The sequence below is a fragment of the Dasypus novemcinctus genome, chromosome 19 (assembly GCF_030445035.2).
Source record: "Dasypus novemcinctus isolate mDasNov1 chromosome 19, mDasNov1.1.hap2, whole genome shotgun sequence".
Lineage (NCBI taxonomy): Eukaryota > Metazoa > Chordata > Mammalia > Cingulata > Dasypodidae > Dasypus > Dasypus novemcinctus.
The window spans coordinates 48227048-48241246 of NC_080691.1; the positions used below are offsets into that span (position 1 = coordinate 48227048).

The following is a 14199-nucleotide window of genomic DNA, read 5'->3' on the forward strand; positions in this document are numbered from 1 at the left end:
CAGAGCTTGGGAGCAAGCACCGCCCATCGTGCATGTGACCCCCTCCGCGGGATGCTGGCCCCCCCCCCCCATCTGACCCTTGCGCGTGAGGCGAGCCTGCCCCGCCCCCCTGCCCACGTGGCCTTGCGCGAGGGAAGCTGGGAGCGGCCACCGTGGGCAGGCGGTGAGAGGCTCGAGGTGCGCAGGCTCCGCCCCGCCCCCGCTGCCCACGTGACCCCGTCGCGAAGGAAGTGGTCCCGTCCCGCGTCTCAGGCAAACTGAGGGCGTTCTGGAGTGCGTACCCTGGAAGATTTCTGCCTCGAATCTTGCCCTCGTGAGGCTCTGTGTCGGCTCTTTTTTGTCTGGGACATGCCCGATTCTCCAGGGTCTCTTCCCTCGGCTGCGCCGTGGACTTTGGGGTTTCAAACAGCGTTACGGGAGCCCAGGATGAGGCCAGGCCTGAGGCGTCAAAAGGATGCCGACGCTCCCAGGCCCCCAAATGTGGGCCCCTCCCTCTGCAGTGCCTACTGCCGGGAAGCCAGCCGAGTGGGACAGGCTTTGACCTTTTGGTCTACCAGGGAGCCAGAGAGGTTCCCAATCTAAGGCCAGGCGAGTCGGTTGGAGAATTGGGAGGCATCCCGGTGAGGGTAGATTTCGGAAGCCCCAGGTCCAAGATAGCTCTCTTCTTGCTGGAACCGCCCGGGTTCGTTAGTATTCACCTAAGACTGCAGGGGAGGCCCCAGCGCCGCTCCTTGTGACCACTTCCTCCTTGGGTGACTCCCATGAACAGGCACATAATTTGCTCTAAGTAATGTTGCCATCATTCAAGGCCTAAAAGGATGAACTGCTTTCTTGGGAACTTCCCTATTGCCAAGTTCTACCTCCAGGCGCAGCTCAGCACCAGGCTGGCTTTGAGGACCCACCTCATGGCTGATAGTGGGTAGGTGGAGACAAGCTGGTGGTCTGACGGTTCAAAGTTAACTGGTGGTGAATCGGGTGGTATACCAGTGGAAGTGGTTGCACTAGCTAGTGCGTTTGGGAAAGAATTAGAAAATAGTGATAAGAGATGAGGGATTGGATGGATATTGCTGATCCTGATTGACACTATAGTAAAATATAAAGAAAGGCTGAGCGGTAACTGGCCATTGAAAGCTAACTGCAGGGTTGGGAGGCGGTCAGGGTATCAGCTGGGGCGGGACTCTCCCACTTCCAAGGTAGTTCACTAACATCTCTGGCAAGGTGTTGGCAAGAGACCACATAGACCTCTTCTTAGGGCTGTGTGAATGGCTGCATGACTTGAAAGCAAGTGAACCAAGAGAGAACAGGGCAGAAGTCACAATGTCTATTATGACCTAGCCTTGGAAGTCACACACTACCATTTCTGTAGTCTTCTGTTGGTTATCACAGGACTACCTTAATCAGCATGGGAGGGGACCAGACAAGGATGTGAATACCAGGATACAAGAATCATGGCCATCTTGAAGGATGGCCTTGGTAACTTGGGTACCTGTAAACTAGGGAAGGGGGCATAGACAAGCAATTTGAGGATTGTGGGCATAGGGTCTGAGTTGACTTTGTTATCTGGAGACCCAAAACAACGTTGTGGTCCTCTTGTTAGAATGAGGGTGTATGGAGAGCCAGGTAATAAATGGAATCCTGGCCAAGATTCAGCTCACAATGGGTACACTGTGTCATTATCCACTTTGCAAATGTATTATTGGAATAGACATATTTGGAAGTTGATACAGCACCCACGTTGGGTCTTTCATCTATGAGGTAAGGGCTGTTGTGGTGGGGAAGGCCAAGTGGAGGCCTCTGTAACCATCTCCACCCCTGGTCAAGATAGTATAGACAACATCACACCTTAGGCGGGATGACAAAATACATGCCCCTTTAAGAATCCAGTGGACTCAGGTGGGAGTCCCTGTCATGTCTTCATTTAACTCACCAGTCTACACCCCTGCAGAAACCAAATTCATCCTGGAGGATGCCTTTAACTTCTGTAAACTTAACCAAATAGTTGCCCCCATTGAAGCCTGCCTTGTCTTTGCTAGAGATGATTAATGAAACCTCAGTTGTAGTATGTAAATATTGATTGGCGAATGTGTTTTTTGTATCTTTTTCAGATGCTGTTTGCATTCATATGGAATAGACAGTGGTACACGTTTGCAGTTTTGTCCCAGGATTATCCTTTTATACTCTCTGCCATAGTCCAGAGAGCTCTATCTGCCATCTGAGCATCTCCACAGAACATCCTGTTGATTCACTAATTTTTTTTTTCTCTCCCCTTTCCCCCCCAGCCCCTGTTGTCTGTTCTGTGTCTATTTGCTGCGCGTTCTTTGTCCGCTTCTGTTGTTGTCAGCGGCACAGGAATCTGTGTTTCTTTTTGTTGCGTCATCTCGCTGTGTCAGCTCTCTGTGTGGGTGGCACCATTCCTGGGCAGGCTGCACTTTGTTTTGCACTGGGCGGCTCTCCTTACGGGGCGCACTCCTTGCGTGTGGGGCTCCCCTACGTGGGGACACCCCTGCGTGGCAGGGCACTCCTTGCGCGCATCAGCACTGCGCATGGGCCAGCTCCACACGGGTCAAGGAGGCCTGGGGTTTGAACCGCGGACCTCCCTTGTGGTAGATGGATGCCTTAACCACTGGGCCAAGTCTGCTTCCCTGATTCACTAATTTGATAACATGCTAATTGAGTTATTTAGTAAGAACTGGCTAGCACATTGGAGGCCTTGGTAAGAAACACACTGCAAAGAGTAGGAGATAATCCATCTGAAGATTCAGGGGCCTCCCACATCAGTACAGTACAATTTTGGGTGCTCCAGTGATCAAGGGCATGCTGGGTTATATTGATCATTCAAGGCAAAGACAAATTATTGCATCTCCCACCATGAAGAAAAAAGCACCATGCTTGGTAATGCTTTGGATATTGAAGACAGCGTTTTCCACATCTGGAAATACTTCTCTGGATTTATGCCAGGTGGTACAAAAGACTGCAACCTCTGACTGCAATACAAAGGAAAGTTCTCTGCTGCACATCCACTGTGGTGAAAGCAACGCTGCTGCATGGGCATTAAGACAGCACAGTTTAGGAGATTGGATGTATCAGTGGTAGGGGAAGATGCCATATAGAATTTGTGGCAAGCCCCAGTGGGAGAGTCACAACACAGGACCCTAGAGCAAGGCTGTGCAGTCTGCAGTGGTGAGTTTTTAAGTTACCTAAAACTACTCCTGCTTGTTGCCACGCCCTGGCAGAGGACCATGGGACACTGGTGACTGTACCTGGAGCTGCCTTGTCATAAGGTGAGTTGTGTCAAACCCAGTAAGTCTTGAAGTTGGTGAGGCTTAGCACCAAACCATTGCTATGGCTATTACCTGGACACTTTGTCCTCTTTTTGTCCAGCAATCAGTTGGCAAGAAGATGTGTCCTCTTCTTGGCAGGTGTAATTGACTGAGATACTCAGAAGGAAATTGGGCTGCTGTTAGTTCTAGGGGGTAGGGAAGGATGTATCTGTTTCTCAGTTGATCCTTTTAGCTGCCTCTTGGTACTGCATTGCCTAGTTGTGACAGTAAAAGGATAAGTACTGCAACTCTCTGAGATTGGCATGGTAACCAGGGGTTCAGATCCCTCAGAGATGAAGATCTGGCTCATACTATCAAGAACAGCAGAGACAGTTGCTGATAATGAGAGGAAACTGCAGTGAATAATGAAAGTGGGAGACAATGACTATCGCCAGCTGCTGTGGCCGAGGCTATAATTCATGCTAGTAACCTTCCTCTTCTGAGTTCTCCCCACTGGGATCCTGAAGGAACCCTTTACCAAACGCATATGAAGAAGGGGGTTCAGGCACTATACCTGGTAAAAGTGATGGTAATGGAGACATATCTCCTACATCCCCCTTCAAAAAAGAGACTGTCCGGGAAGGCAGCTGACGCCTGTCTAGCCTTGAGGCTGCAGGAGGGCAGGTAAGATTGTCTCATCGAGGGAGTATGATCAGCATTTGCTGCTGTACTTTTCTGTCACCTCTGAAGACATTGGTAAAATACACGTGACTGATGAATAGTTTGGTAGTTGGCTTGATTTTTGCTAAGCAAAAGGGATTTGAAGTTCTATGCCTGCCCTCAAAGGAGGGAGAAGAGCAGAGAACAGCCCTCAGGGTCCCAGGCATATTCTGCCACTAATGAGTTAGCTACTGTCATTGCACATTTTTTCAGTAGATATCATGTGGTTACATGTGGCTGTTCTTCAGATTCTCCAGGTGCTCCTTCAGACACTCCAGAAGAAGCACAGAGGTGTGGATTCAAACTTGTCACCACCACCTCTACAGCTGGGGCTCCAGCTGCTTCAGAGGAGCTCTGCCTTCAGAACAATTGGTGAATTGTGACAGGGGCCTGGTGCTTCCCTCTCCTGCCCTGATTGCTCCATAGGCTACACACCAGGCCTGAGCTTCTCTCAGCGGGGGCCCCCTTCTCAGTCACACGTACGTGGAACACACTCCAATAGAGGATGTTCAGTTGCGTCATATCCTAGCATTCTGATGGTTAAAGTGGTCATTTACCAACCTGCCCAGGGCTCCCTGTCCTCATGGAAATACAGCCTGCTGTGAGAGGAGGGCTGATGGCTGCTCGGGGGAGCAGTGGAGAGGAGTCAGGGTGGGAGTTGGAGGAAGACTAGGCCAGGCCCTGGGCCCACACTGAGCCCAAGGGTTGGTTGCAGCTGGGGGTATAGAGGTATATGTGGAGTCTCCACAAATGCTCAGCGCTGACCCCAGACTCTGGTCCCTGACCTGGGCTGAATCTGAGGTCCTGAGAACTCTGTGGGTTCTGGGATTACTTACTTACCATCTTTGTCACTCACTGGCGGGCTTAAGTTTCCACAACTTTGTTCTTTTCGTTTTGTTTTATTTTTGTCTTCATTTTCTTTGACTTTCTGGTTATAGGGCTTCCTTCATTTGGTTTTTCGGGTGGCATCAAAAAACATTCATGTTCAGTTCTCCAAGTATAATCAAAGATTCACTGATACATCCACTAATATGCCACTTTCCTTTCCCTCCTGGAAGAAGCCCTTGTTGTCCTGCTTTTTCTAAGTCATTGCTTGCATCCACTTGGTAATAGTGTGTTCACTGTACTTATATGTGAAATCATGCTGTAATTTTCTCTATTCTTGTCACCTTTTTCTGATTTTCTGTGTCAAAATTGTGCTGGCTTCCTAAGCAGATTTTTGTATCTTGTTGATTTTATTGAAAACCATGTTCTTACTCTGAATGTGATGGAACTTGGTGGTACTAGGGGTGGCACCCCACAGCGTGGGAAGGAGGGGAGTTCTAACATGTACAAAGGGTCTTACTCTGCCAGACAAGGCAAAGGAAACCTCAGGCAGGTTTGGACTCTTAACATTAGGACAGGGATGAAAGGTTGATAGTTGAGACGTGTTCCTCAGAACCACCTTGGAGGTGATAAGGAGAATCTTTGGGAAAGGTCAAGAAATTAAGTTTGGAACAATTTTTACTCTCTGAAGCCCAAGGAGAAACATAGATAAAACCTTAATCATCATTTCAGCACCTGGAATCAGAGCCAGGCAGAGAGAGAGTTGGGGATTTATGGATGACATTTGCAGAATGGAAGGAGAGGTATTGAGTGGCTGCTTGAGGGGTGGCTGGGGCCCGGGTTGTCCTGGCTGACAGAGGAGGTTGAGCACTGTGAATGTCCACTCAGGACTCCCTCTTACCTTACCTTGTACCAGGTCAGTGGAGATGAACAAACAAGAGCCTCTCAGTCTCTTGGATCTTGCAGCGCAGAGCCTGCTGAGTGATGAGGACTCCGCTGTGCGTGCCCTGGAAGAGCTCCCTGTGGTTCTCTTCCCAACACTCTCCACTGCAGCCTTCACTGGGGGACACATAAAGACTGTGAAGGCACTCGTGCAGGCCTGGCCCTTCCCCTGTCTCCATCTGGGATCATTAAAGGATCAGTCGATAACACAAGACCTGTTGGAAGCTGTGCTAGATGGGCTGGAATTTGTTCCTTCCGAGGTTTGCCCCAGGTAACTGTAGAGATGTGAATGCTTTAGGGGTGCAGAGAGTTGCAGAGTGAGTGAGATGCAGGCCAAAGAATGTGCCAGAGTCTGCTACTGGTATAACATGACTCATTGGAGACCTTGAAGCCATTGCTCGTGGACCTTTGGAGAAGAATCCTCTGTGGTTCAGAACTGATTTTACCTCTGAGGTGGTAAGAGTGAGGTTTCCATGCATTGGGGCCATATCCAGGACCACCTAAGACATCAGGACTTGAGGAGGAATCAAGGGGAATGAGGACAGAGGAAGGATAGCAAATGGGCTTGGGCATGACTGAGGGCTGGAACTGAGACCCTTCCCAGGGTCTGCTGCTTTTGGTCTCATTCCAGGCCTGCTGAATAATTCTGAAAGTCAACAACTTTGGGTCTCCCATTTGGTTCCCCACAGGAGATCAAAGCTGAAGGTGCTGGATTTTACCCATGACTTTGAGCACTCCAATTGGGAGGAATGCTCTGAGACCTCGCCTGCACCCTTTGTCATCACTCACACCCTGGAAGAGCCAGAGGCAGAGCAGCTCATGCCCAATCCCAGAGAACAACCTCAGCATACCCAAGAACCTGTGGAAATACACACAGACCTTTTCTTAGGTGGTTTGTTTGGTTTCTTCCACCTATCTGGTTTCCCCTCTTATATACTGCAGAGGGTAGAGAGGAGCCATGGTTGCCTGCGCCTCTGTTGTCGGACACTGGTCATTAACCAAGTGCCATTCCGCAGCGTCGTGGAGATCCTGGGAATGCTGGAGCTAGAATCCATTCGCGAAGTGAGGCTTCATCACAGGAGTAGGTTCTGCCTCGAGTCAGACATAATCCAGTTCTTCACCCAGGTCGGGCAGATGAGCAACCTGGGCAATCTCATCATGAGTGACATCCCCTGGGATTTCCCTGCTGACTCTTTCTCCCTGCTGAGTCCTCTGGGTCACCTCCAGAAACTCTACCTGACCTTTGGTTATCTCTCAGGCCAGCTACATAAAATGCTTAGGTGAGTGTTCTCAGTGTCTCCCGAAAGTACGAAGACCAAGACCCCTGAACACAGACTCCAAGGCTGGGGTCCTGGAGTAAGTGTTCTAGAAGAGAAAGATACATATCTGAAATTGGCATCTTATCCACTCATTCATTCAAGCACCTAGCACATGCTGAGCACAGTGTTAAGAATGGAAGATAAAACCCTGAAATTATCCAGACAGGGTCTCACTTCCCTGGAACGTGTGTGGGCCTCTATAGAGAAGGCCCATATAATAAGAATCGTATTTAGGGTGAGATAATTATCAGGGTCATATTTAGGTGAGATAATTGCCCTTTACAGCATCTAAGCCCAATTAACTTGTTGAACTTGTTCCCCTTGTTTGTATCTCAGATTTCTGTGGCATATTCCAAATAGGGAGTCATCCCTGGGGTCTGGTAATTGGGTGAGTAGAAATATGGGGAAGCAGCTTCCCAAACCTTCTACCCAGTAAAAAGCTATAGCTAAATCCCATTAATTCCCACAGCAACTTAAGAAGCATGAGTGATTATGTGTTTACTTGGTTCATTGGGAAGCTGAAACGAAGAGTTCAGTGTGTCCAATGCCATTCTCTGAAATACAGGGGAGGTCCTTTGGGAATGAAAAATGTTTGACTCCAGGCTCTGTGTTCTTCATACAGAAGAGCAGTATGGTATCTGAACTGAGGTAGGAGCAGTGCAGCTGTCCCAGTTAGATTCTCTAACTTTTCCCAAAAGTATCTAGTGCATCAGTCCCACCTCCCAAAGAGTAACTGTCCCTATCTCTCTGCAGTGGTCTACAGAAACCGTTGGAGACCCTGGTGATCAATGGGTGTAGACTTACTGAGAACGATATCACTTACTTGTCCCAAAGTGTCCATGCCACCCGTCTGAAGGAGTTAGTCCTGTGCAGCAACAACCTCTCCCAGACCGTTCCCGGGCCCCTAGAGGTTCTGCTGGGTGAGATGTCAGGTACCCTACAGCACCTCAACTTGAGAAGTTGCAGGTTGAAGGAATCCCAACTCAAAGCCCTCCTGCCTGCCCTGTGCAGCTGCTCCCGCCTCCGCTCCCTTGTCTTCTATGACAACGTCATCTCCACGTCAGGCATCATGGATGTGCTCGAGTGCTTAGCAAGACTGATGGAGCTGAAGCGCGTGCAGTACCCTGTCCCTACCGAATGTGTTGTGTACTTGGATGAGTACAGGTGGGGGAACCTCAACAGAGTGGAACTTGCTCGGGTGCACGCCAAGTTGCAGGAGATGCTGCAAGCGCTGCAGCGGGCTGACATGCAGTTGACTAACTCTACGTCCTTGGTCTAACTTCGGAAAAGGCACAGCTGACGTGGTGGGGAAGAACAGCAGCAGTGGGTAGTAGAGCTGTAGCAGTGGATTTCCTGAGTGGCTGGCGTGGTTTAGAGGAAAACGATCAAAACAAGGGACCCACAGTGAACAATAGAGTGGTGTCTACTAATACTGGGACTGGGGCTCATTTATTCATGATCCCTTTAGGCACTGGTTGAAAATCTTCAAAATGCAAGTGTGCTAATGCTGAGGATAAAACAGTCAAGCTCTGCAACTGTCTTCTTGTGTCTTCTGTTGACATAATTTCCCTTTCATTTTGTTCCACTATTCCCACTTTGAACAATAAGCAAAGAGGGCAGTTTTATCTCAGAATTTCAGTTCACTCTTTTATAAAGTGAGATTGAGATGTTAAAAGAATCAGGGATTCGAACAGATAAGGTGTTCAGCCCAGAGCTTTCATTCATTCATTAATTCAACAAATATTTATTGACTAACTGTGCTCGTACAGGTAAACAAAACAAAGCAGGTTTCTGCTTTCCAAGAACTTAACTTTCAGTCAGTGGGGGTGGTACTAAACTAGTCAGCAAACCAATAAGCTGATTTCTGAGATGTGCCAAGAAAACCAGAGAATATGGAGATTTACGGGTTGGAGGTTGGGGGCAGGGTACTCCAGGAAAGAGCTTCTCTGTAAACTCGACGGCTGACTTTTGGGTGAGTGAGAAACAGGGAGAGCCAGGGAGAAACCTCAGAGGCAAAGGAAACAGCCTTGGCCCTTTGCTTGGAATTACCTGGAGAAGGAGTGATTGGGATTCAACAAAGGTGAAAAAACAGTGGGACAGGGAGCAGTGGAAGGCCTTAAATTAATTTTGTATCCTGCCTTGACATCTGAAACCAGGAGGGCTTCAAATGGCCTAACAGCACATTCCCCTCCCAACTCTGCTTCCAGTTAAACGTCCCTAGCCAAACACTCCTCCTTAGTATGGAGAACATTTTTACTCTTGAATTGCTGCTCCCTGTGCCCGCAGAATTATTCAAACAAGCCTATCACACCCTTCAGTCATCTTGATATTACAAAGCCTGCTTCCTACAGCCCCTAGTGCACTCTGCTCCCAAGTGCAACCCCTGTGTGGCCCAGCCTGGCATATGGTGTCCTCCTCCCCCAGACTATTCATACAGGTGACTAATAAACTACTGATCTCATCTGTCTGGTGTACCATGTGTTCCGACATCTGCTGTTACCCTTCAGGAATCCCTTCCTCACCAGCAGGGTGAATAGGAAGTGATGCAGTCCGTTGGTGTGGTGAACAGCATGATTCAACCATGTCACAGCCTACCTGGTCAGCTTTAACTGCTCTGGGCGAATTAACTAGTTCTGTGTTACAGCTTTCTGTGATGGAATCCCCAATTGCTGATGGCTTGCACAGCACTGTACTCTCTCTCTTCAGGGTGTCTTCATCTCTTGTTACCATAAAATGTGCTTTTCCCTGAGATGAGAACTAGTCTTTGATTCTACCCCACCATGATAAGCCTTTAGTGAAGCCTGCGCTCGGCAGGGGGTCTCTGAGATCCCCACATGTAAAGGCAGCTGCCATACAGAGCCCAGCTGGTCAGCAGGTGAGGGCCTCAGATCAAGTGTTGGATTAGAGCTCTCTGGTCAGTGCATCTAGCCTAGTGACCATCAGTGATTGCTTCAGGCAGTCATGTGGACATGGTTAGTGATGGTCAACTCCTGGGACAGACCAGGGTTGCCTCTCAGGTTTGCAGAAAGGAAGGAGACCACAACCCAGGATAATTCAGCATGGCACCCCAGTTGCCTAATAGTCATTCAGGCAAGGTTAGTGTACTTGCCCATATCTGTGCTGCTGCTTCCTTTGCTTCTGTCACCTGTGCTGTCCTGACTCCTCAAGGGACTGAGGTGCACATCTCTGGTGGCCCATGGTTCATGGAATGATGATGATTAAAAAGGGAAGGAGCATCCTGTAGTCATCTTCTCTCCCCAAGAAAACCTCTTGCCAGTGTGCCTGGGCCTTGCTTGGTGCTTCTGCTCATGAACATGCTAAAAGGCTAATCTTAGGAATTTTGCATGATGGCCCCACTTGGGCTGTAGCAATGTCTTTACTAGATGTGTACCTCCACCCTGAGAAGATTGATTGGTATTCTCTGGAGGAAGAGGACGAAGCTATCTAGGATGGGCCACCTCCTGACCTTGCCCTGTAACCACGCAAAAGGTAGGTATCATAAGTAAACAATTATTGTGACTAGAAATCCAAAGTACTTTGAGATAATTTGTGCAGAGAAGAGACAGGGAAGCCCATGCAGTAGCAATGACATGTCCATACCTGAGAATGGTTACAATCACCTGCCTCTGAGGTGTGGGCCCAGCACTCTTCCATTGTGTCACTGCTGCCTAGGCAACAAAAATCCTGATCTTAAGGGTTATAGGGGAAAACTGCTGTGGCATACCCGTGCACAGTGACAGTTAAATCAAACCCCATATAAGCCTGGGTTCTTTAGACCCTGTAAAGCAGCCATTGTCATGGAAAAGGCCCATAACCCTGATGATACTGTTTCGAGGCTCTGTGGAGAAAGATTCCTGAATAAAAGCATAATAGAACCCCCTCCCCAAGCTATAGCTAGTGACACACACACCATGTTTTCAGACAATAGTCCACTTTGACCCAGTTGGAAATCAAGTTTTACTAATAAACTTTTTAATACAACAAAATGATAAAGGGGTACTGTATTAGTCAGCCAAAGGGGTGCTGATGCAAAATACCAGAAATTGGTTGGTTTTTCTAAAGGGTATTTATTTGGGGTAGGGGCTTACAGATACCAGGCCATAAAGCATAAGTTCCCTCACCAATTCTATTTGGAGCAAGATGGCTGCCGACGTCTGTGAGGGTTCAGGCTTCCTGGGTTCCTACATTCCTGGGGCTTGCTTTTCTCTGGATTCAAGTTTCCTTTCTTCCTGGGGCTGGCTTCTCTTTCCTCTGTGTGTTGACTTCCTGGGACTCCAGCTTAAGTCGTCAGCATCAAACTCCAACATTGAAACTCCTACATCAGAAAACCCGCAATTCTGTCCTTTGCCATGCCTGTTATCTGTGAATAAGGGGTGGGAACTCAATGCCCTATGATGTGGCCCAATTAAAGCCCTAATCATAACTCAATCAGGCCCAGATACAGATCAGATTACAAACATAATCGAGTATCTCTTTTTGGAATTCATAACCATATCAAACTGCTACAGGGGCAGAAGAAGGAACTTTAATGCTGTAGTCCCATCCAATAAGGCCCCATATCCAATACCCAATATTATTGAAAATACTGATTGCATCCAATCATTGACTGGTAAATATTTTGCTGTTCAGTGTCTATTTCAACAATTTTGAAGCCACAGTTTGCTTTCACCTGCACCTCCAAAGGGACACAATATACATTTACCAGGCTGTCCATAACGTTCCTTAGCAACCTTGCCTTGCCATTTTTGACAACATTTGCAGGCAAAATCTTAACCACGTCCACATTTTCCAGGAGCATGAATGTGACATTGCATTGATACCCTCCCTGGGGAGGGTTCATTTGACATACTCAGTATATACAGTGTAGCTGGCAAAAGGAGGATGGGCCATTGCCCTGCCCCCCACTGCAAGGCTCTCTCATATTTGTTAAATTCCTAAAATTTGTTTGATAAACCACAAACTGACCCTTCTCTGTTACTATCAAGAAACAACTATTGACCCTCTCAGCATCCTCAAATTTAAGCAAGGCATTAATATAAAAACCCAGCATCTTTCAGTTTTGAGGGGTTCTGGAGACAACATATTCCTTATTTATAAAGCTCACTGATGCTGCTAGTTGCAAAACAACCCTCCTTGAATGGGGCCTCCTCTAAACAAAAGGCTCTAGATGTTCCAAATTGAAATCACCATTCAACAGGTACTCCCTTCAGTGACCCAGAGACTCATTCATTGTAGAGGCTTTAGAAACCTCCTCTCATAGTTTCTGGAGTCTCTGCACCACCCATACTAGCTTTAAGTTTCCCATGGGCCTCTGTTGTTAAAAACTGCCTTTCTTGTCTCTGTACTATACACCGTTAGAGTAACAGTTGCTGGGGACATACTGGCCTTTTCTGCAAATACAGGCACTCACCGACTCTGAGCTAGTGACTGTACATGGCTGCCCATTTTGTCTTGGGTCATAGAAGCAGAACTCAGCAGCTTGTTATGGTTACTGAGGCCATCTTGGGACCAGTCAGAGGCAAATGTGGGCCCACTGCCACATCCCACCTGTAGGAAGTGGGAACTCTCCTGTCTACAGTTTCCTACCAGATGTCAGGGTGCTAGAGGAGGTCACCATCTCCCAGACCTCCTGGCTACTGGGGATCCCTTGGGATCATCTGAGTGAACAATGAGAATTCATACCCTTTATTGATGTTATCACTGTCATGTACAATGACACTGCTTCGCATCCTTTAACCTAGGGTCAACACAGTTGGCTGGGATTTGATCCTGGAGACCTCTGATGTGGAGAGAGGTTCCCTGCCATGTGTGCCACCTCAGTTCCTGGTTTCTACTGCATCTTGCCTTGACTCTCCCCTTTGTCTCTCTTTTTGGTGGGTCATCATTTTGCTGCATGTCTCACCACGTGGGCACTTGACTCACCACGTGGGCACTTGGCTCGCCACTCAGGCATGCCTTTACCAGGAGGCCCCAGGGGATCGAACCTGGATCCTCCCATATGGTAGATGGAAGCCCAATCAGTTGAGCCACATCCGCTTCCCCAAAAAATGTTTTAAATTTTGATGAAGTTCAATACTTCTGTTTGTTTTGTTGCTGTGCTTTTGCTGTAAAATCTAGGTATCCATTGCCTAATACAAGGTCTTAAAGATGATCTCCTATGTTTTCTGCAAGGATTTTAGTTCTTATATTTAGGTATTTGATCCATTTTGAGTTAATTTTTGCTTGGGATGTGAGGTAGGGAGTCCATTTTCATTGCTTTGCATGTGGATATCCTGTTTTTCCAGCATCCTTTGTTGAAGAGACTATTCCTTTCCCTCCCTCCCTCCCTTCCTTCCTTCCTTTTTGAGGGGCCTGGGATTTAATGGATTTATCCCGGGACCTCGCATGTAGGAAACCAGGACTCAATGACTGAGTTACATAGACTCCCCTGAGCTGGGTTTTCATTTGTTTTGCTTGTTGTTTGTTTTTGTTTTTTTTTAGGAGGCACGGGGAACTGAACCCAGGACCTCCCATGTGGGAAGCAAGCACTCGACTGCTTGAACCACATCCACTCCCTGTTGTTTTTCCTTTAAGAATTATGAATTTTAATATAAACAAGTATATCAATTTTTCCTTTATGAGAATATTAGGTGTTTTTTTCTCTTATTCTTGGTGGGTTTTTTTAAACAAATCAATTTTATTGATACATATTAATAATATATACATTTCTTCCAAACTGTACAATCATTGGTGTTTGGTTTAATTACATAGTTGTGCATTCATCACTTCAATATTAGAGCATTTTCATTATTTCAATAATAATAATAAACAAAATAACAGGCAAATGAACAAACAAGAAAATTCTTCACCTCTCAATCTCTCTTTGTTTCCCTTGCTGTACATAGTTGCTATTTACGGCTATTCTTCACAATTAATTATTTATTTATTATGCAGTTTTATTGAGATATAATCACATACCATACAATCTATCTAAAGTGTATAATGTATATCCAATGGCTTTTAATATAATCACAATATTGTGCATTTATCATCACAAATTTTTTAAATTATTTCATTACTCCAAAATATTAGATTTTGAGCAATTTTATAACCTTTGATCTAAAAGATCTTTTAAACAAATCAATTTTATTGAT

General features: G+C 47.0%; 1 protein-coding gene across 2 annotated transcripts; it reads left to right on the forward strand.

Annotated features, from left to right (window-relative positions):
* Positions 1 to 201: 201 nt before the first annotated feature.
* On the forward strand, positions 202 to 8598 carry LOC101428358 (melanoma antigen preferentially expressed in tumors). Of its 2 annotated transcripts, XM_071209905.1 has the most exons (6): positions 204 to 588; positions 2106 to 3281; positions 4229 to 4459; positions 5722 to 6018; positions 6437 to 7027; positions 7820 to 8598. In XM_071209905.1, the coding sequence occupies exons 4-6, from the start codon at positions 5732 to 5734 to the stop codon at positions 8343 to 8345; spliced, it is 1404 nt and encodes a 467-aa protein (XP_071066006.1). In that variant the 5' UTR covers positions 204 to 588; positions 2106 to 3281; positions 4229 to 4459; positions 5722 to 5731; the 3' UTR covers positions 8346 to 8598. The 2 variants fall into 2 exon arrangements, with proteins under 2 accessions (XP_023446884.1, XP_071066006.1); XM_023591116.3 differs by lacking the exon at positions 4229 to 4459 and having other exon boundaries at positions 202 to 919.
* Positions 8599 to 14199: the final 5601 nt, after the last annotated feature.

What these genes read in the sequence shown, in the direction of transcription:
- LOC101428358 (XM_023591116.3), top strand. Translation starts at nt 5,732, where the DNA reads ATGAACAAACAAGAGCCTCTCAGTCTCTTGGATCTTGCAGCGCAGAGC. An exon ending in CCTTCCGAGGTTTGCCCCAG is followed by an intron (nt 6,019 to 6,436) that starts GTAACTGTAGAG and finishes GGTTCCCCACAG; the next exon opens with GAGATCAAAGCTGAAGGTGC. An exon ending in CAGCTACATAAAATGCTTAG is followed by an intron (nt 7,028 to 7,819) that starts GTGAGTGTTCTC and finishes ATCTCTCTGCAG; the next exon opens with TGGTCTACAGAAACCGTTGG.